At 37.1% G+C, this 23,404-nt stretch overlaps 2 protein-coding genes and 1 pseudogene across 2 annotated transcripts; 1 reads left to right on the top strand and 2 right to left on the bottom strand.

Annotated features, from left to right (window-relative positions):
* Positions 1–126: 126 nt before the first annotated feature.
* On the bottom strand, positions 127–16,918 carry LOC140792654 (coiled-coil domain-containing protein SCD2). The gene is made up of 17 exons (XM_073143772.1): positions 16,358–16,918; positions 15,706–15,878; positions 14,185–14,260; positions 14,002–14,043; positions 13,852–13,914; positions 13,118–13,167; positions 13,009–13,036; positions 11,457–11,531; positions 11,224–11,334; positions 11,083–11,143; positions 8,533–8,649; positions 8,303–8,424; positions 8,018–8,087; positions 6,137–6,178; positions 5,850–5,890; positions 842–968; positions 127–536 (listed from the first exon to the last, which is right to left on the bottom strand). Exons 1-17 carry the CDS (start codon positions 16,739–16,741, stop codon positions 430–432), a joined length of 1,689 nt encoding a protein of 562 aa, XP_072999873.1. The 5' UTR covers positions 16,742–16,918; the 3' UTR covers positions 127–429.
* LOC140792655 (uncharacterized) lies at positions 2,110–4,905 on the top strand (annotated as a pseudogene).
* A 1,334-nt stretch (positions 16,919–18,252) lies between the features above and the next one.
* Positions 18,253–20,755, bottom strand: LOC140791686 (uncharacterized). Its single transcript, XM_073142298.1, has 2 exons — positions 20,154–20,755; positions 18,253–19,275 (listed from the first exon to the last, which is right to left on the bottom strand). Exons 1-2 carry the CDS (start codon positions 20,637–20,639, stop codon positions 18,634–18,636), a joined length of 1,128 nt encoding a protein of 375 aa, XP_072998399.1. The 5' UTR covers positions 20,640–20,755; the 3' UTR covers positions 18,253–18,633.
* Positions 20,756–23,404: the final 2,649 nt, after the last annotated feature.

The following is a 23,404-nucleotide window of genomic DNA, read 5'->3' as shown; positions in this document are numbered from 1 at the left end:
AAGCATTCAGCTGTCCAGAGCGGTCGCTCTGTAAGATGATCACTACAGCATCAAATCCCATTAAAACTCCACAATTAGGTAAGCACTGGGAATATTAAAGAAACCAAACCTGACACAGATACATGATTTGAAGCACTAAGAAACACCAGTACCCCTAAAAGATAATCACAGGTGACCGGAAACATGTGTACACATTTTACAAGAAATCCAAGGAAGTAAAAGCTTGCCAAAATTACACAAACTCAAAACAATTTGCCAAGGGACGGAAGCGAATGAAATAGCTGAACTGATGATTAAGTGCTGAGCATCGCTTCAGTGTTTGACTGAAGCTTGCAGATCTCGCCAGAAATTGCCTTCTTGAACCTCCAAAACTTGTGACTGATTTATAGAGTAGGAACCGATTTCTTGGTGAGACTTTCACAATTACTGCTAAGATATCTCGGTGCTTCCTGGAGCTTGATCTATTTCTCTGCGTGAGGCTTCCCACAGTTGTTGTTCGATACCCAGTTTCCTCAGCTCTGTCAGGCCTCTCTCAACTGCAACACAAATCAGGGAAACACATCTTCTGTTAGTGCTTTGCGTTACAAATTGAGCTTATGAAGAATGAAACATCAAGATGCATAATTTGGTAACAATATGCTGTATCACTGAACCATAAATAAGTTTTTTTGAATAATTAAAGAATTCCAAGAATCACAAGAACTTTGTCTTTTTATGGACAGAAATCCTTCAGGAATTATGCTGCAACCAGAAATAAAGGAATAGAAAAAATTAGGCCTGATGAGATGGTTCATCCTAATAATGAAAACTGTAAAATGAGGAATATGAAGTAGGACATTACCATCCATAGCATCGTGAGATGTTAATGCCTGGCCACTGCGACCAATCCAAAACTGCAGCCGCTCTTCAGCAATATCTTCTTCTACACCATGAGTTTTGGCTCTTCTCCAGAAGTAAATAAGCCATGCCTGCAGAAGATACATAGTCCACTGGTTACAATTTGCAGTAGTGGCATCTATAGGACAATAAGAAATCAGTCTGAGAAGTTTCATGGCATGATGGAATAGAAAATACACAGAGCACTTTAAAAAACATAATAATCACAATACTGTTGGTGGGATTCAAAGATAGTTAGGTAACCAAGTAACATAATGGAAGTTAGTTTCTGATGCACAACGAATTGGAATTATCACCAAATCATTGGCAATGGATGCAGTATTCTTTTATTTCATGAAGTTGGACTTGCAGTGGCTAAGTGACATTAGATAATAGGAGGATAACAATTAATCTACGATAATGAGCCTAATGTATGACACTTGGACAATTGAGCATACTTTGTGATAGTATGACACTAGGACATTTGAGCATACTTTGTGATGACTGAAAACCCGAGTGAGATATATGAAGTTTATTCAATGACATCAAGCATTAAATGGATGACTGAAAACCCCATCAATCATCAATAATTGGTGTGGATTTGATTCTCAAATCTCTACTTGAGGCACCATTCTATCTACCAAATCACATGGTTTTCATCAATGAAGCACCGACACCTCTCCCAGGAAGAGGTATCCGTCGGACACGCGTGGGACACGTGTCCAGAGTTTCCTAAAAAAAAAAAAAAGAAAAGAAAATCGGACACTGTTGGGACACGGGCGGGGACACGAGCGATATTTTAGATATTGTTTAACGGGTCGGGTCGGGTTCGATCGAATGTTATTAACCCGGATCCAAACCCGATAATAAAACCTTACCTTCACTATTGAGCGACGGAATCGTTCGATTCGATCGAAGCCCTAAAACCCTCGAGCAGCTGCTGAGCAACGATCCGAGGCGCGACGGCCGACGGAGCGAGTGCGACGAGCTGAGCACGGCGAGGACGCAGGTTCTTCTCTCTCCTTGTCTCTGTCTCTCTGTCTCTCTCTCCGTCTCTTCCTCCCTCCCTCCCTCCATGCCCTCCCTGTCTTTGTCTCTCTCTCCCTGTATCTTCCTCCCTCCCTCTCTCTCTCTCACTCTCTCGCTGTCTCTTCCTCCCTCTCTCCTTCTCTCTCTCTCTCTCTCTCTCTCTCTCTCTCTCTCTCTCTCTCTCTCTCTCTCTCTCTCGCTGTCTCTCTCTTTCTGTCTCTCCCTCCTTGCCCTCCATGTCTCTATCTCTCACCCTATATCTTCCTCCCTCCCTCCCTCTCTCATTCTTTGTCTCTGTCTCTCTCTCTCTCTCACCGTCTCACTCTCTCTCTGTCTCTCTCTGTCTCTTCCTCCTCTCTCATTCTCTCTCTCTCTCTCTCTCTCTGTCTCTTCCTCCCTCCCTCTCTCCCTCTCTCTCATTATCTCTCTCTGTCTCTATCTCTTCCTCCCTCTCTTTCTCTCATTCTCTCTCTGTCTCACTGTCTCTCTCTCTCTCTCATTCTCTCTCGCTGTCTCTGTTATTAAATTGTTAAATTATATTAAAGCTTCTTTAATCTCTGTCAGTTAAATTGTTAATCTGCTAATACATATCTCTTTACTAATGTAGTTTTATTGCGGTTGAAGAAAAATGAATACTGAAAATAATCCTGATTCTAGTCAAAATACTGCATCTTCTGTGGATGATAATGCTCCCTTGTGGAGATATGTTACTAAGATGGAGAAATTGGGAGAAGGTGGAGGAAATCATAATTTTAGATGCAATTATTGTCAACAAGTCTACAAGGGATCATATTATAGAGTAAAGGCTCATTTGCTGAAAATTAGTGGGCATGGAATTAGAGGTTGTCCAAAAGTAAGTGGTGAACATGTTATGGAAATGAAAAGAGTTGTTGATATTGCCGAGATGAGAATTAAAAATTCGATGCCTAAACAAATTCCTTTGCCAAAATTTGGACAAGCGGCATCTTCTAGTAGCTCAGTTGAAGGTGTAGGTTTTAATATGGGAGGGACATCAAGAAAAAAAAGAGCAACAGGAATGACACCTATTGAGAAGTTATTTAATTATGGTGCTCGCAATCAATTATATTGTGAGATTGCAAGAATATTTTATTCAGCTGGGTTGCCTTTTCATCTGGCAAGAAACCCTCACTATGTTAGAGCCTTTCAATTTGCAGCAAATAATAGTATTTCTGGATTTGTGCCCCCTGGCTACAATATGTTGAGAACTACACTACTTCAACAAGAGAAAGCAAATATTGAAATGCTGCTAAACCCTATTAGAAGCACATGGGGAGAAAAAGGGGTGAGTATTGTATGTGATGGTTGGACTGATGCACAGAGGAGACCGCTTATAAATTTTTTAGCGGTGACTGAGAGTGGGTCTATGTTCTTAAGAGCTGTGAATTGTGAAGGAGAATATAAAGACAAATTTTTTATCTTTAATTTGATCATTAAAATCATTGAAGAGGTTGGACCTCATAATGTAGTCCAAGTGGTTACAGATAATGCACCTGTTTGTAAGGCAGCAGGGATGCTTCTTGAAGCAAGGTTTTCTCACATTTTTTGGACTCCATGTGCAGTTCACACTCTCAACCTAGCTTTGAAGAACATATGTGCAGCAAAAAACACCGAGGCAAATGAGATTGTGTTTGATGAGTGCAGCTGGTTTTCAGTAATTGCAGGGGATGTAATGTGCATAAAAAATTTCATCATGCAGCATTCAATGAGGTTGGCTATTTTTAATGAATTTGTCAACTTAAAATTGCTTGCTATTGCGGAGACTCACTTTGCTTCGGTGATTATAATGTTGAAAAGATTTAGAAAGATCAAGAAGGGTCTTCAATCAATGGTAATCAGTGATAAATGGAGTTCTTATAGGGAAGATGATATTGGCAAAGCACAGTTTGTCAAAGATAAAGTCCTTGATGACAATTGGTGGGATAAAATTGAATATATACTTGCTATCACAGAGCCTATATACAGTATGATACGGGTTGCAGACACAGATAAACCATGCTTATATTTGATATATGAAATGTGGGATAGAATGATTGAAAAGGTGAAGACAGTCATATTTATGCATGAAAACAAGAAAGAAGGCGATGAATCTATTTTTTATTCAGTGGTGCATAAGATCCTAGTGGATAGATGGGATAAAAGCAATACACCATTACATTGCTTAGCACATTCTTTGAATCCAAGGTTAATTTAATTTCTATCTTATGATTAAAAGTTTTATTGTTCTTTCATTGCTATTGTTTACTAATTATATGATTATGTTAATAGGTATTATAGCTCATCATGGATTCAAGAGGATCCAAATCATGTACCACCGCATAAGGATTTGGAAATTTCTAATATGAGAAACAAATGCTTAAAAAGGTTATTTCCAAATGCAGAAGAACGAAAAATGGCATACCAAGAGTATACTAGTTTCTCCACATCAATCAAAAGTTTTGTTGAGTATGATTCAATAGCAGATAGAAATGAGTTTGATCCAAACATGTGGTGGGTTGCTCATGGTGCTTCTGCTCCTATTCTTCAGAATTAGCACTTAGGTTACTTGGGCAACCTTGCTCTTCTTCAGGTTGTGAGAGGAACTGGAGCACTTATTCTTTCATCCATTCATTGAAAAGGAACGAGATAACTCCACAAAGAGCTGAAGATTTAGTATATGTGCATACTAATCTTCGCCTTCTATCAAGGAAGTCTCCAGATTATTTAAGAGAGGAGACAAGATGTGGGATGTTGGAGGAGACTCTTATGATTCCTTTAATGGTGCAGGAATGTTGGAGTTTGTTGATCTCTCAATTGATGAACCGGATTTAGAGACTATAATGTTTGTTGATAAAGGCAATGAGGCAGTTGAAGATGAATGATCTACCTTATGTTGTTATTTTGTAATGATTGTTAGTTTTTAAACTTTTGTGGAACTCAGTTACTTGGACAGTAGGACATGTTTTGTTGATGAAGGCAATGAGGCATTTGATTGTCTTTCAATTTTGTTATTATCTTTAAATTAGTTCTTACAGCTTGATGTGTACTTCTTTTTGAATGATACTTCTTAGTTCTTATAGCTTGATGTATGTATTTAACACTATTAGATTGCAAATTTTTACTTTAGATGTATCAATTTTTTATTTTATTTATTTATTTATTTCGCCGTGTCCTATGCCGTGTCCGTGTCCTATATTTTCAAAATTTGCCGTGTCGCCGTGTCCGTATCATATCGTGTCCGTGTCCCGTGTCCGTGTTCGTGTCCGTGCTTCATTGGTTTTCATGTGTCAGGAAATAGTATAAGAGTAATTGGAGTAAACCAAGACATGCAGCTTAGTTTCTGACATTGCTAAGGTAGGCAGATAATCACATCGTAATCTTGAGATGTAATATTGCTTGTTAGAAAGAGAAAAAAGGAATTTAACCTTGATTTATTTATGATTTCTATAATTCATAGTGTGTAGAAGCAAAAGATATCGACTTCTCTTCTACCACCTGAGGTCCTGCAGCTTCCCTATTTAGTTTAGTTTTTTCATTGATGATGCCTGCTGCAAAAGTATATTGTATCTCTACCTTTTGTTTTAAGATTAAGATGGATGTGCTGCTAAATGAATAGCAGTTGTTAGCAGTACTAATATGAAATGTACAGATGGATTCAAATCTTATGAAAGTACAGGATCACCATGAATATCAAATATGAATTAAGAATGACATGATAGATATTGCATGTCAAACATGAAATAATTTTTTATGAAGATCTACGTCTTCATTGTATATAAGGCAGATCTAGGCACAACTAAATAAAATAGAATAGTATGGACTGGTGAGAAGCCCCATGCAAAAATGTCAAATTATCCCCAACAAAAAGGAGTAATACGGTAAATAGAAAGCAAAGGACAACAAAGCAGGCATGAACTTTAAAAATTCTTTTTTGAAGTGTTATAAACCTGCTTGAACATAACATCTTCTGCCTCCTCTTGGTTTAGCTCTGCAAGACGTAGCAATTTAGTTACATTATGATATTAATATGTAACTGGAAAAAAAAACAGCAGATGGTTCAATGAAACCATGTAAACAAGACAGCATAGAAAAAATTACAAATTTATAGCAGTCAATATTGCCTATAATCTCTTCTCATTGCTACATTATCTAAAGCTAGAGAAGAGCAATCATCATTTATACTAGCACAGAGACAGTAATAGGGATAATGTTTAAAGCAAATTGGAAATTATACCAAATGCCTCGAAGAATTTTGGTTCGCCAGGTGCTTTAAAATCTGTATTGACAAAAAAAAGAGAAACAGATTACTTAAGTTGTAATCAAAGAAATGAAGAATGAGGAGAGAGAGAATATAATGAAAGTAAAATATTAAATAATTAAATCATCTAGTGTGTTGGACATCAACAGAAAGTGTGCCAACAGCACGGTGTATCACATGAATGGAAGCATTAAATAGACAAGCATCATGAAGAATTCAAAGTTTCAAACAGCCTGATCCATAAATAAGGTATCACCACCTTTCATGCTTATCAGGCCGTTAGATTGTTCCTGTTCTATTTAATAGAATATAATTTCCTATGGAAGAGTTTTATCAAATAAGATGGGGAGCAATTTAACCTAAAACCCAATTTCAGGTTTCAGAGCCTAAAAATATTCAATACACATTTTGTGGAGGGCAATCAAATAGGCTGTACCATAGAGCTCATTTATTTGGTAATGCAAAAAAGTTATAATCATATTCTAATAGGAAAGGAGAGAAGCCCTAAGACTTTGAAGAAGTTTAAAAAAAAAAATTTATTACAGGAAGAGGTTAAAAAATCAATAGCACAAAAGAAACTAGAATTGCACTCAATCCAAATCTAGATATACCAAGATAGTAGGAATCAATAATGATCGTGCCAATCAGCACGTTCCATGTTGATGGTGGCATAGCACTAGCGGCACACCCTCGTGCCGACTAGCACAGGTCGCACGAGATTTGAAACAGATTTTTTTATTGATCTAAAACGAATCAATTAGAATGGTACATCGAAAATATTCCATGGGGCACTTTTTTTTTTATAATATGACATACATGATATGTCACCTGGAGCCCATTTTTCTTAATTTTTCCTAAGTCAATCATATTATAGAGTATTTAATTATCTTATAAAATATTCAATTATTACAATTAGCTTTAATAAATATATTCATTCGTATTATGTGTTGAATAATATTTCTATTTGACTATTACTAAAATTAATATAAAGATAAAAGACTACAATATAAACTTTATTATATATATATTCAAACCGAAGATAAAAGATTGACGTGCCAAAAACTTAAAAACATCTTTAAATATCCTAAAAATTATATTAAAAATATGTGAACGGAGTGTCAATGTGTTAGTGGTGTGTCGGTCAGCACACCCTGTGATTACCGAGGATCGACTTCGGCACAACCATAGCTGGTAGGAATCAAACTTATTGCACTTAAAGATATAATTGTAGAGTCTAGTGGTAATCTACTTGCTCTTATTAAAAATAACCAGGAAAATGCTTCTTTTTTTTTGGAAATTTGCAAATTGCACCTTGTATTCTTACTTTTTTTTTCATATCACACCATGCATTATCATTATTTGCAAAACAAACACTGCATTATAAAATATTCAGTACTCATATATGCCATTCATATCTCTGAGTCACAGTTTGCCAAAGTGAAAATAAAATATGAAAAAATGGAAACTATAACAGAACCTGTACTAGTGAAAGAAAGAATCACCAGCAGGTTCTTTGCAGAAATAAGAAGCTGCTGAATGCTATCATGAGAAAAAGGATGTAGCGACCATAACATAGGTGAATAAGAGGAATATGAGAACTAAACAGTGTTATGAGAACAATTATCAGTATCACAAGCTAATACTTAACCCAACGAGCTTCTATCCAAGATAAATTATGAATACATTGCAATTAAAAACATACCGGATAAAGAATCTCAAAGATGAGATGACAAAATAAAAAGGAATTGGGAAATGGAGAGCTGATAACTACTAGGGGCAAGTGTACTGGTAGGAGCAATCATGAGAACCAACAAGATTGCAGAAAAGTTCCTTCTATCACATGGCGGTGAACCAAACCTGAGGTAAATTGTCGAGATAAATTTGTCCAACGATGTTGACCCAATGAAAGCACAATAGCATCTTCCACCTTAGAGTCAATGTTCACGAGCATGTCAGACCAAACTTGCCACTAATGAAAGGATAATTAGAGCATAATAGACAGGAAAAAAATTTGTGACCCAGATTTACTAATGTAAAAATCATTGTTTTAAAAGAACATAGATGGAAATAAATACAAGCAGAACCTAGACAGATGAACATGAATGAAGCATGAAAGAGATCATGGAACTGGAGGAAGAGTACCTTCAAAGATGCAAGTTCCCTTAGGCCCATTTCAACTGAAAGCATGCTCTCTATATTGCCTTCTCCATTTATGTCACTCATATCACGAACAAGTTTGGTTCTTCTCTCAGGGTCATCCTTACCTATTTACAATGAATCCCAAGCGACACAAACATACTCATGTAGCTTATTATGGAGAACCTAAGCAAATTTAAGATCCTAATTAGGAGCAGGAGGATAAGAAAACTTACCCTGGTTATGTGGTTCTTCTTTAGCCTTATGACCAGCAGAAGTAACAACTTCAAGAGGAAGAGGAGCTAATGATGACCAGTGTTCATGCTTTGACACGGCAATCTCTGGATAGATGCCTACAAAATTTAAATTGAAGATATTATCAATTTCGGCATTAAGTATTAGTTGAAAAATCAATGTAAACAATAATGAATAGCAAACAATCAGATATATTTTTCCTTGATATCCACAATTCCACATTAATATCTAGCATGGGCTGAGTCAGAGATTATCAGACAGTGGCATATATTTGAATGATTGAAAACTAGTTGTCTGTGATTCTTAGATTGGCACTTCTAAGATAAAGAAAACTTGCAAACTTACCTGCCAAAAGGATTAATGCCACAAATGAAAATGGCTCAAGTATTGTTCTCTTTCCAGGATTGTTTACATAAATCTGAATAGAAGAAACAAAGTCCGATGACAACATATTATGATGCTCAAACAGGATTTTGGGAAAGCATACTGCAAAACTTCATTTATTATGCCTCTGAGAACAAGATGACTCTCTTATGTCAAAAGCTATCATCCTTTTATTTCATTTAGTCTCTTACAATTTCTTGAGGAATTTGAAGTGTTTGCTCAGTTCTGTGAGCTAAAACTTCAATGGCAAACATAACTAAGCTCCAATAGTCCTTCAAGAATCAATATTTTGTAGCAAGACTCACTTTATCAACTTTTGGCACCATTTTCTAGGATGCCGACCTTCAGACTCAGTTGACAGCACGTCATAAAATGTGTCAACTCCCTTCAGAGCTTTTCAGCATTGAGTTTGTTCTGCAGCTGACACATGGAAAAGGCTTGGATGATGATAAAAATAATTGGCACAATCTTGCAGACCTCACCCTCCAGAATGTTGCTTTCTAGGTTTACTTCTCTAATAGATAAAAAGATATTGCTGACGTTGGTATGAGAGCATTCCTTATGAGAGTAAATCCAAATTCTTGTGGTGTATGAAACTCTAGATTGAAAATTTTGAATAATCTCAATTTATTTTCTAATTATCTGAATATTTTAAAAAAGTTCCAGAAAAGTAAATATTAAATACTACAGTAGTATAAAGAGTGGTGCTTTTCTTATGTAACTATCAGAATTTACGATCTGAGCTTATAGTGTAACTCACTATGGCAACCAAAATTTTAAGCTTCTCTGTGTAAATAAATACCTTTTTGTCAATTATATCAGTTTCAAAAGAAATATAACTCTACCTGCAGCCAATTGTCAACCCATGTGGTTGACCTCAAAAGTAAAAAACCATCCAGAGGCCTAATCCATCAGTCTTTGTCTATGGGTGGTTAAGGCAAAGTATGACACAAAAAATAAATAGGCACAGCATAAAAAATGTGGTAGTTTGGCATTGTTTTCATTTGGTTTTTCAGCTGTTTGTGTCTTGTTATTTAGCACAGAAGTAAAAATATTTCTACGACAAAACTAATCATCTTTCTCCTTCGCCTAGACTCTCTTTTTTAAAGGAACTTCTAAAGTATTTCTCCTGGCTTGCATAAGCTTAAACTGGCAGAAGGTGACCACCTGGCAAGCCCCACTCTGGCCTCGTGTTTGCTTGATGAAGTTGTCTATAAATTCAAGAGGGTTGGAGATTGTTCTCCAACCGACCTTGCATTATTGGCAAAAGGATTGGATGATGATAATAGTTTGCTCAGCATCATGACAATCAAACCACGCTTAATGCTAGAAAACACCCATAACATCAGAAAATAACACATCAAATCCTAAGGAGCACTAATGACATATGAATTGTAATGAAGTATGACTACGTGAGGCCAAGGATTCATCCAACAAATTATTGAAGTTGACTGGCTTTCTCCACGTGATAGGCTGAATTGACATCATTACCTACTAGCATATTGCAGATTATACAGTTACAACTGCTTCTTATCTTCGATTTCCAGATCACAGAAGGTACTTCTTTATGAACATATGCAATTCACGGTTTTATTTATCTTTGATCTCATTTGATTGTGACCAAATAACTTTACGAACTAGCAGTACTACAATAAGATTAAATTACAGAGCATTCTTCATAACTTAAGGGTTTAGGATTATATTTTTCGTTCTGAGACATCTAGTCAGTATCTTCTCACCATTGAGCTCCCAGAAGGTGCTTAAATCTTTATGAATGCAACCGATTTGCAATTGTAAATATACTTAACCATTTCATACTTCAAAAATTATGAGGGAACCTAGCTGGAAGTTCATAAATCTGAGGGAAGTTATGTCCTTTCATCTGCTTCTGCCATGGGCTATTTTGAATGAACACTTGGGCAATATATGTCCAGATAAATAGTAAGAGGCATCAGAGAGACTTGTTAATTATGAATCATCAAGTGAACATTTTGTTCAGAAATGATATGCTGTTTTATGTGCACTTTCATCAAAATTTAGTCTGCGGTAAAAGTAGATGAGCAAACAATGAAGTTAAAAGGCCAACTGCAACCATGAAACTGATGAATCTTTAGAATGTGACAACGCAAAACAGGGGAGCAACTTACCGTAACGAACAGCCAAACCCCAATAGCGAGCAAGCCAACACCTTTTAAGGACAACCTCTTCCTACAAACAGGACATCAATATGACATAAGATTGTTTATGACATAATGCATAAAATCTGTGCAGCCTAATGATATGCAAACCATCTCTTCTTGGGTTAAGATCATTCTTTGTGTCATTGATCGAAGAGATTTCGCTTCTGATTCAGCTTCCCTTAGTTGCTGAATTGCTGTTGCAACCTCTTCTCTAGCAGACTATTACAGATAAACAGAATCAACAAGACATTACAAAAGTCAAACTCAAAGAACCACAAAATAGAAATTGGTTCATGAAATGTAAAGCTCATGATGAAATAGCCAGTACTCTTTTCAAGTACCTCTACTTGCTGTCTCATTGCTGTTACTTCTTCATCTCTCCCATCCTTTGTTTCCTTGGCAGCCTTAAGAGCAGCCTGGAGCGAAAACTTAGATCAATTTTCACTATTAAAGAAAAGCAATGTTTCAAGAAGCTCGACTATTACTTCGATAATCATCAATAGGATTTTGATGGAGATGATTCTCGATATGTTGTTTGGTTACTTTATCCATTTATTAGTTTATTATTGTTAAAAGCATGATATACATACTTGCTTCTATTACCTAATATCTTAAGCCTTTGGATTAATTGGTTATGTAACATGGTATTGGAGGTAGTTTCCCATTATCTAATTTGGTGTGATCGTGCGATCATGGGTTCAAACTACGTCAGCCTACTTCTATTCCTTATTTTCTATTATCTATTTTGGTGCAATGTGAATGAGCCACATATTTGTTTTCACCATCTATCCACGTGTGTATACAAGACGTGAGAGGGCATGGCAAACGCTTGATAAATATTGTTGGTATGTTACCCATGCAACCTAAAGGCTGATTACTAAAAGTCTAATATCGTATGTATTTAAATTTCAAATAATTTTTAATACTGATAATGGCATACCACACATGCACCATTTTTATCTACATAAGCATATACACTATGTGATGGCTTGATCGTCCAGATAACTTAGCTTAGACACACACATTTTGAAACATTGCAACACATACACACACACACGCAGGTAGACTTACACATACTGACCATCTTGATTGAATGTTAACATATAGATATATTGATCCTAATAAGATGTCTGCTTTCTTACTAGCTTACCACTGTCACAGGATTTTACTTTACCAATGAGAATTTCAGCTTCAGGATGAATTGTTTGAAGATATTAATAAGTTCTTGAAGGAAACTTGGGGAAGCATGATTTCTTCAAAAGAACTAAAGGCTAACCATGATTTTTTCCAGTGAGATATCTCATGCAAACTCTATTCGGAAAGAAAATGTATTATGCAAGATCAATCTCATAAATATCCATAAAATTAGACATGTTTGAGAACACATGCTGCAAAACTGTTCATGGTATGGTTCAAATGTTTTTGTCATGCACTCATGCTTTTATCCCAAAGAGCTCTATGTAGAGAAACTTGGATAACTACAAGTCCTGTACTAGCTAGGAGCATGTGCGATGCACTTAACCATGAAATAGGAAGGGCCAGAAAAACCTTAATTCTTTCCCACCTCTCTCTGAAGAAGAGGATATCGAGTACTTATATATCCTTATATTTCCTTTAAACTAGCGGCTTGAATAAAGATTGAGATGCTGTTTGGCTTCTTTAGCGCAGGACCATGCAAAATGATGGATTCCACGCACAGCACAGCAGCATGAAGTTTAATAGTAGAGACACGGTTAATACACAAACACACACATAATGTGAATTGGTAAGAAAAGGAAGAATGTGGGGACCACGATCAGCCATGTGGCAAAGTAAAAAAAAAAGTCAGAGTTTCAAAAAATACTCTAGATTTAGTCAAGGTAACAATGTAGAAGTACTATAGTACCAAAATACCTCTCTCTGGCGGAGTGCAGCCTCCTTCCTGAAATTTGGTCATCTAAAATGTCAATATGTGAATAGAGAGAATTTTCCAGTTGAAATGAACATAATTCCTGACACCAACCTGCTCAACAGCCGAGCTTCTAATGATACCCCTTCTCCAAGAGCAGCGACCTGCATAACTAAACATCTCTTAATGCAACTATACAAGGAACTAAGATTTGCCACTAAATCATTAAATGCATATAATAGGACTTCATCTCAGACAAATTACCAGTTAAAAAGACAACATCAAAAGCCTAGTTCCATCCCCAAGGAAGATTAAGATGAAATATACTTATTCAGATATTTCATTGCAAAGGAGTACAAGGCTGCAAGCAGGTATTATTTCGTTTTTAATAGGAGTAATGCATAAACAGTAGAATATGCATTCAAATGCATATATAACAGGAGATAAAGTAAGAACATGTCGCATAAGCCAGACTACAGCTAGCTATTAACAACCAAGCATCAGACCATTGCTAAAAGACCAGAAAAGAGAACAGCACCTGTGATAACCATGACAAAAGCAGGAACTAATTTCCAGCAGTATACAACACTTCTAGCAGTTGATAATCCAAATGATGATGAAAACAACATAATAATAGGAGTCTATTAAGATGTGATTACGTACATTCCAGATATAAAGAAAAGAAATCCTTTAAATTTATGCTGTCCGAAGGGATGAGTCATGAATAGATAAATCGCATACAAAAAGATACGTTTATCAGTACAGAAGTTTCCCCAACTGCTCATCATAAAAAATCACAGCTGATCATAAATTTAACAGAACAGACTTCCATAAGACTGCAAACTGACCTGTTTCTCAAGCTCCTTGGCCCGGGCTTCTGCTTCCTCACATCTTTCTTCAGCAAGACGTAACTGATAACAAATTTCAACATCGTAATTTAATGCCGTGCGCAACCAAAGAAATTTCTCCTATTATAGAGATGCAGATATGTAGCTTACCTTTTCAATAAAGCTCTCATTCTCTTCTTGTAGCATATCAAGCTGCAAGATGAAATGAAGTTAACCTTCATAAGTTGCTAGGCTTTTTCAAATCATATTGAAAGATCCTCAATCTCCATTCCTATCAATTATTAGACGAGGTAAAAAGAGAAGAAAAAGGAAATATTAGACCAGAATGAACACCTCATCTTGTAGGGTAGAAGCCTCACGTTGAATTCCTGTTTCTCTCGAGTTTCGGTGCCCCATATCTGCTGGAAACCTTATGCACAGTTTAATTTAACTTAGAACTGTTTCATTAGTCTTTGAAATCCAGAACTAAATTGGTGGGAAATTCATCAACCTCCATTAGAAAAAAAAGCAGAAAGAATATCTACAAAAATCAAAGCATAAAAAATCAAGGTTCTGAACAGTGTGACATTATGATGTGGACAATTGGATATAAGTGCAGAATTCAAGGTGAGGGGTGTGAACAGTATTTTGTGGATGCAATGAAATCAAGTCAACAATAACCAGTGTTGCTTGATTGATTGATTTGCAGCCCATGAGCATTCACTTTGTTACCTCTTCCCCCGGCATAGCAACCTTGAAAAGAGAGACTATGGCTCCAAAAGTACAGTCTCCACTCCCAATTGGGGTTCCAGTAAGTGAAGAACAAGAGGGCAGTGTGCATAAAAGATTACATCTCAGAGTTGTAAGCTACACATATAGAATAACTGGAGGCTACTGTTTTTTCCTTATCCTACTAGAGCACCAACAAAAAAAGGTTCATCTATCCAGATTGCAATAAGGCATGGGTTGGGAATCTAGACACCTTGTGAAATCAAAGGATTGTTCACCATTAAAATTATCATAAGTTCATAATCACCAGTGAAGTTAACAGAAATAAAGTTGGTATAGAACAGTTTAAAAGTTGAGAACGTTCCATGGAACAGTTTACAATAATTACAAACTTCTATTATTGCCTGGTAAAATCTGACATCACTCTCTTGGATGATCTGAAACTAAGTCATCACTAAAAGATAAATCAAGCAAAAAAGGGAAAATGAAACAGGATCGAAAGAAGGCAAGAACCAGAAGAAATAGGGAAATACTATTTTTTCAGAGTTTCTTGCTATATAAAATGGTTTAACTATTATAATAGGAATATTAATATCTCCATATAGACCAGAGCTAAAGTGATATTTTATGGTCATAAATGCATTTTTTTCCTATATTCTTAACTAATATGACTCAAATAATGGTTGAAGCTTCTTCGTCATAACATAGCATAGATATCATATTATAACAGTACAAACAACAATATCTAACACCTGCAAAAGTTCAAATGCTGAAAGTGATCATAACTAGCCTGATCAAAACCATCAAAAAGTTCTAAGTGGACAGTGATATATCCCATAAGTAGGCATGATCAGTATCCTAGCCTGAAAAAACTCATCAGGGTTAGTCTATGTATCATTTCCTTATTGTAACCACAATATTTAAGTCTTTTGAGGTGAAATGGCTCAAATAACTCTACAATAACCATACTAGAGCATATCAAATATAAGCACCATCAGAACAAGAAAGACAACGTGGATGAACAGATAACTAATACTGAACATTCCAAGCACAAACCAAGATAACGTGATACTATGAGAAAATCAAGCATCATAAGCATTGGAATAAAAATAAAGATGTCAAAAATGCAAGTAAAGCATCATTTACCTTTTCTGTCTGTTCCGATCGGTTGGAGGTTCTATTGCTGGAATAGGAGAAGGAGTTCGTATAGATGTTTTACTTGGGGGCACCATTGTAGCCGTCGGTCGAACAGAAATCGATGGCCTTCCTGCCGATGTAGAGCGCATTGCCGGCGTATGCTCTACAAAGTTCCGACCTAACTAATTATAACATGACAAATCCAAAATTACCAAAAGATTAGTTAGTTAAGACAATGGACAAAGAAGTAAATTTTATGCAACTACCAACCAAGAAAAGCAATGGAGATACAATAAGCACACATATCATTTATCTTCAGAAATTGTAAACTAATGATTAAGCTGTAGAGGAATGCCTCCAGATCTCTATATGAGGAATCTGGCTGACATCCAACTCACAGTAAATTCCAAGCCAAATGCGCAGTCAGATGACCATATCTTGTCTTGGTAAAATGCATGGAAACATTGTAGCTTAATCTTGAACTATGTTGACATATCAAGAGAGATCATTTAATCTCATCTCATCCAAATTAACATGAAATTTACAAATTAATATTCAAAACTTCAAAGAAAGTAACTGATAATTTCTTCCAGTTCATTCTCCGATTCAGATTTTTAAATTTCTTGATCCGCTAAAGGAATAAGCTCAATTGGAAAATTACCGCAGGTGAGGGAGATCTCGTCGACCTTCCAAGCAGGGAAGCCCCGGCCCCACTACCATTGCTATTCGCTGCCGGAAGCGGACGCGGCGCTCCGTACCTCCCCGCCGCCGCAGAGCCGACGACGGCGGGAATGGAGTCCTCGTACTCGTCGTCGTCGTCATCTCCGGCGGCGGCGCTCTGCGACGCCATCACCTGAGCGAGCCTCGCGGCGGCGGCCCTCGCCGCCACGTTCTGCGTCCTCTTAACGCCAGTGAGCCCCGCCGCCGCAGACGGCGACCGGTGGTGCGCCGGCGACATCCCTCCCGGCGACAACGACCCCGTGCTGCTCGATCCCCCGCTCCTCTGCCGCCCGTACACCGGGCTCCCCGCCCTCAGCCGATCCATCCCGGTCAGGAAATCCTAGCCGTCCGATATAGTTCGAACGGCCTAGATCTCACCGGAGAAGAGTAGAGAGCGGCAGCTCCTCGGAGAAATGCTAGCCTTCGGATACTATTTTAGTGGCTGAGATCTCGCCAGAGAAGGAGAGAGATGGCCGTGGGAAGTGGAGAGGAATGAAGTCGTAGGAAGAAGGAATTCGAGTAGATCTTAGAGAGCGATGTTCTCGGTGGGTGGCCACTCCTCGGGATCCCCAATCACCCTACTCGAGCGAAAGCTTGCTCCTTACTGATCACTAACCGTTAATTTCAGTACGTCCGACCGAAATACACATAATAAAATCAAGAGCAAATGTAGCGGATCCGGAACAGCGCGATTAAGACCGGAGGGAGATCGATCCAAGCCGTAGTATTGGGTACTTTTTTTGGTGAAATACTGATTACCAACTATGGGGAAGTAATTGGCGAGCAAAAGAGAGACCCAAATAAGTTTAGATTCATATATGATGTTTAGACTGGGGTAGTTGTTGGGACCCTTGTTGTACTGAGAATAATTGGCAGGTTGCTTGGTTAGGTATATAGTAATCATAGCTGGATAAATATAATGAATTAATGATAGCTTCTTACCTTAATCAAGGTGGAATCATAAGGGGTGTAGTCAAAGCCATCATGTGCCACATTAGCCATGCAGTTGATGAGCAATTATTGTCATAGCCAATGCCACTTGGTGACAAGATTTTTCTTTGCAATGACTTTTATGCCCTTGTGGCTAACTACATGAAATCATATTTACTTCTGTACTTGGAAAATTTGGAGAATAATCATCATTCATTATTCTATAATTTGATAGGGGCATCATTAAGATGATAGTTTAAATCTGCTGGTTTGAGCACATTCTTCATAATTTATTATTTATCCTCTTTCTCCATGTGGAGTGTTGCAGAATTGGAGCAAGTTGAAGTGCATATGTATGTAAATGAGTATTATTCCATGCAGGAGAAGGCCTCTTCTTTCAAGAAGATTAATGAAAAATGACAATATAATCAATTTATACACATTTCTGGTTGTCAAATTCTCTATCTGTATAGAACTTATCATCAAGGAAACCACCATCATCTATTTTTAATCTTTCTTCCCTTCAATTTTCTACTGGCATAAGTTTACCAGCTACAAACTAACTACCAGATCATCCACTCTTATCTCTATGTATATGCATCCATAAGTCTAGTCCAGTGGTTGGTAGTTGGTGCCTCTCACAAACACAAGGAACAGCAAATAATATTCTATAAAGATGAAAGTGCTGACTATTGCAACAAAATAAACAGCAACAAATGTGGCTTATTCGCAGGGGGTACACAGACATAAAAAAGATGCAGATCTAACTGTGCAAAGAACAATTCCAAGACAATCAAATGGTTGGCCATCAGTTTGTAAAGACACAGATCAACAGCAATGTGAACTTGGGAGAGTATTCCAGACAATAGATAAAATTGTTCTTTTGCAACAATGAAAGATACCCAATAGATAAAAATATTTCCATGTTAAATAATTTATCTACACTAAAATATAACACTCGCAATATAAGTTGTTTACAATATCAGTACAATGACAGGAATATTGTTCCATGACTTTGATGTAGGCACTTGAGAAGTTGAGATGAGAGATAGATGAGTATAATGATAACTATACTGCTTAGGCATCTTCTTTTATCTCTTCCTGACTCCCTGGTGATTAAAGCCTTCATTGGTATTGCAGCATGATGCAGCCATTGCAGTTCCAGTAATCGACATCATGTGAGCGTATACGCTCTCATATACAACAAAATTTAATTAACAAATCAAAAAAGAAAAGATTAATTCGCAGGCATTACTACAGCAGATGAGTATGAATTTCTCTAAGTATTTAAAGAAGCCTAAGATGTGTAGTATCATTCAGTCTCTTTATACGCCAGCCTGCTCTTACCGAGTGCTGCAGCACCGTGACAGATGAATCATCTATACAGACCTTACTACATATTGTTGGACTACAGTTTAATAGACCGGCAAGAAGGCATTTGATTGGAATTGAATGAGTGAAGACCCCAACACGGTTGATGTGGAGGAGCTCACGATTAAGCTCTTTTGCAAAGGTTTCATCCTTGACCTCTTTGCTACCGGTCGACACAACGTGAAGCCTGCTCTTACCAAACTTTTTTCTCGTAATATCTTGTCGGCTTGACTCATGGGGACCATCTATGTCCTGAAGCAGATTGGTTGAGCTGTGATATGAGAAAGTCTTGGCCTCATTCTGCTGCATCAATGGATCTCTTGGTTTCATCTTTTTAGGCAGCCCTAGGACTGTTCTGTTCATGAATTCAATCATCCGAAACTCCACCTGTCTCAGTGATTCGCCTGAAGGTGCTGAAAAATCTGGTTGGGTTCTACCGATCAACCTTACTGTTTCTGGGTTGTAGGCTTCCACTCGAGGCAAGCCCTCCCACTTGCCCTGACACATCTCAATCAGAGCATCACATATTTGTATTTGCTCCTCCAGAAAATTGAGCTCCTGCACAGTAGAATAATGTAATGGTTGTGGTAACTTGACTTAACGAAATTACTATAAATTCATATTGGACAGATTGTTGTTGCTAAGAAGAAAAAAAGCAGAGATGACCTTACGAAGTTCTGAGGGCAATGAACAGAATGTTATGTTGAAAATCAAGCTCTTGAATATGTAAATAAAGCTTTAATTAGTGTGGTGCTTCTAATAAACAGTTTATCTTGAGATACTCAGTGCCAAGTAATATATCACTTACGTGAGTTTGGTCCGATAGAATTAGAATCGCCGACTGGTGACTATTCTGCTTGGTTCTATGAAATTCTAAGAACAATAGAATCAAAGTTGCAACTGTACCTCATCATCATTTCCTTACCATGGACTACAAAAGTAAATTACCAGTTTGACTGGATTAATCACGATGTACAAAATATTACAAAAGGATAGATTTATCCTCATATAAATCTCTTTTCTCACGCAAAACAAATTGGACCAAGTTGGGCCTAAAGATATAAACCACATAATGGACTAAATCCAATACATAGCAGTAAATCTTTATATCAAAATAACTATCTTTCATAATTCATAGAAACCAAGAGAATAATTTAACACCCAACAGTAGCATGATCGAATTATGAAACTAAGTTCTGGTTCCAACTTAATACCTTACATGCAAAATATTTCATGGAACCAATAATTAGGATGCTTAGCGTGATCAAGATATGCTGTCAATCTTTGGAAAAAACACATTTAAGTTCTCAATTCCAACTTGCTTTTTTGTTATGAAAACTTTCCCATGGAAAACTAATGGAGTAGGATTTTATAATGCAATTAAGCTCCATGACGCCATGATTAACTCTACAAAAGATCAAAACTTTATCGATTACCCGGCAAACCAACCCCGCGGTGGTCCTCGCGGGAGCCAACGGCGAAGAGTAGACGGCGCCAAACCCCAAGCCCATCGATCCGAGGAACACGGCCAAAGCCCTCACCTGGCGCTCCCCGACCACGGTAAGCCCAGCCTCGATTCCGACCGTGCACTCGCCGTGGCTGACGAGGAAGACCTCGGCGGTCGCGTCCGGCGGCGGCGGCGGCCGGAGGAGGAAGTTGCAGGGGTCGAAGACCTTGACGGCAGGGCCGAGGAGGGGAGGGGAAGCGAAAGAGGAGGAGGAGGAGAGCTGGGGGGAGAGAGGGGTGGCGGAGGTGAAAGGGTGGAGAAGGGTCTCGGGCTCTTGGTAAAGGGAAATTGGATCAGGGTTTTTATCTTCGTTATCGTCGTCGTCGTCGTCGTCGTCCTCCTCCTCCTCCTCTTCATCGTCACCGTCGCCATCATAGCGGTCTTGTCGGGATTCGGAGGAGGCGGCGGAGCCCATGGGAGGGGAGCGGCGGCGGATGAAGGTGGTGGGGGCATCGTGGAAGCGAAGAGAAGAAGAAGAGATTGGAATGCACAAGTGCGGAGGATGACCTCTCAATACAGCTGGCTTTGAGGTTTGACTTCTGTACTCATAAGTTGACTTTTGCGGTTGTTTACTTTTTACCTCGTGGGAGTATCTATCTATTTTTTTTCTTAAATTTAAAGATAAGGCATTCTGAGATAATTTTCTAAATTGTTTAACATATTAAACTAAATGGCTAAATAAATTAATATTTTATATTAAAACTTTTTAAATAAAACTTTAAACTTATCAGTATTTTAGTCATAATATAAAACCCTAATTAGTATAGTATTTCTCTATACCCCAAAAATAAACCTAAGTTATTAAGTTCTGGGGATAGACTATTTCAATAACAAGTTTAGTTTGGTGAAAAAATTTCATGTTATGAAATTTGACGAGCAGCAGTAAAATTGTACCATATAAATATTAGATGTTAATTGTATAATCTTATCCATCAATACTAACAAATAGAAATGCTAAAATCTATTATCCTACCTACACTAAAATTCGTCAATCAAAATAATTTAATTTTAACTACTTAAATTCTCTGAGTGTCGTATACATTTTTCAATTAATACTAATAATTTTTTATCTAATTTTAAATATGTAATGAAACCACCCATGCAATACATGTAAAAATAAAATTTTATTTTTTTATTAAATTTGAAGATGAAATGGTCAGAATTTAAGAAGGTTACGAGTCGACTCTAACTTCAAATAATTATTGTTGAGGAATTGCTTGGTAGTCGGTGGTGGCTTAGCTCAATGACTTGGCTCAGTTGATACTCGGTAGTACGGTTAGCTTGGAGGAACAGCTCGACAGCGCGATGGCTTATAGTAATGTCTTAATAGCGTTTAGTTCGAAGTAATAATTCGGCGACGCACACAACTTGAAATCTAAACTATACAGCTTATTATATTAGCTAAAGTTTGATAAAATTTTAGTGTTTTTATATTCACAGAGAGTTAGCTCTTTGTCTAGCATATATCTAGTCTTCGGACTCTCGAATGAACAATAAAAGAAAATGGTCAGGGTTTCCATCAAGAAGGTACTGATGACAAGGCCACCCATGTGCATGTAATGCCATTCATCCATGTTACGAAAGGAAAAATAAAAATGAAGCTTTGGCTAACAGGTGGTGGTTGTCATGCCTCATCACTTGCATTGGTTGGGACATCAATATTTGATGCACATCACATGACCACTTGACCAGTACCATAAGAGGACCATCTTGAGCCATGCCATGCCATACCATCATCAACTACCTCTTTGTTTCCACTTCTAGACAACCATTGGCATTGATGTAGCCATCTGTTTGAACTCTTTCTACAGTGAGGACCAGAGAATCTATAAATCATGCATGCAAACATCCAAAAAATTTAAGTGAACTACTTTTGTGTGTGTGTGTGTGTGTGAATTTTGCCTTCTTATTCCTGGTTAAGATCACACTTTAACCATAGTTGTTTGAAATTAAGAAGCAATTCTCTAACAAAAGTATCCCCCATAATTATAATATCTATCTTATTTAGTGGGAAAGGTGCATTTTGTTTTGAGATATATATGACAAGATTGATTAGTTTTTTTTCTCTAGTGTTTGCTTATGCATGCTCGTAGCATCAAACCTTTCTTTCTCATTAATGACCCATGTAATTTCTTATGCTTAAAATTATTTTACCTTCCTATATTTTAAAAAATTTTAAATCAGTCCGTGTACTTACAGCTAAAGTGAAACCATCAATTTTTCAATCAAATTTAATGAAGCGCGTACAAATAATCAAAATATCCTCATCATGTTTATTAGGCAAAATAAATGAGTTTTTTTATCTGATTTTTTAACCTATATTTAATTGTTCCTAGATGAGATATAACTATAAAACTTTGTAAAAACTCAGATTTAATAAAACTTACAATATAGTTGGCTCAATCTAAAAAGTAAGAAAATAAAATACTTGAGTATTCTTTGAAGAGGTAAAGAGTATTTTTATCCATAAAATAATTAAAAATTAAGATAATTAATCATGCCATTTAATTTTTGAAAATTTTTAAGCATGCAGTGTTATTTTGGATAAAAAAAAACTATCGATCTTACTTTAGTTATAAGTATAAAGACTAATTTACGACTTTTAATGTATATAATTTTAGGTATAAATATTGGAGTGTAAAATACATTTAACTCTTATTCTTTTAAGAAAATTATACCTATAACAAATTAATAAGCTTCTCCAATTATGGATTTTCCTCATTAAACAACATTCGAATAGTAATATGTAAAAAAAATCTTCAAAATTGCATCTATTTTTTTCATGCATCGAGATGCGATGCGAATTTTACTGTTCTATAAACAACCCTAGCACTTGTCATGACGCATCCATCTTCTTCCCTTGTTGCTTGCTGCCGAAAAATTCCACAAAAATATAATAGTAATTAGCAGGGAGTATACTTTTCAAGGTGGGCAACAAGACCCACAAGGGGAAAGAATACAATGGAAGGTGACTGTGGGCATCCTCTTTGCAAAAGCGGCAGGAAAGGAATCCATATATGTCGATAGATTTCAAGGGGGAAGAAGGAAGCCATTCTTCAGTACATTCAGATCCGATGAAGTTCTTGTTTCAGTGCCCTTGCTGTTCATGCTTCTGCTTCATGAAGGCCAGGAAGAGGAAGCCACAGGCACAGGAGAAGGAAGAGAAGGGAGACTGAAAAC

The sequence above is a fragment of the Typha latifolia genome, chromosome 7 (assembly GCF_019914945.1).
Source record: "Typha latifolia isolate L0001 chromosome 7, TyphaL0001v2, whole genome shotgun sequence".
Classification (NCBI taxonomy): Eukaryota; Viridiplantae; Streptophyta; class Magnoliopsida; order Poales; family Typhaceae; genus Typha; species Typha latifolia.
This window is presented reverse-complemented; position numbering and strand designations above follow the sequence as displayed.

Bases quoted from the DNA above. Each gene is read 5' to 3' on its own strand.
- LOC140791686 (XM_073142298.1), bottom strand. From the start codon at position 20,639: ATGGGCTCCGCCGCCTCCTCCGAATCCCGACAAGACCGCTATGATGGC. The intron at 19,276-20,153 runs GTAATCGATAAA...TCTACTGTGCAG, and splicing joins CCGCGGGGTTGGTTTGCCGG to GAGCTCAATTTTCTGGAGGA.
- LOC140792654 (XM_073143772.1), bottom strand. From the start codon at position 16,741: ATGGATCGGCTGAGGGCGGGGAGCCCGGTGTACGGGCGGCAGAGGAGC. The intron at 11,532-13,008 runs GTATTTTGGTAC...TTTTCGCTCCAG, and splicing joins CTGCACTCCGCCAGAGAGAG to GCTGCTCTTAAGGCTGCCAA. The intron at 6,179-8,017 runs GTTTGGTTCACC...TTGTCAATACAG, and splicing joins ATCTCGACAATTTACCTCAG to ATTTTAAAGCACCTGGCGAA.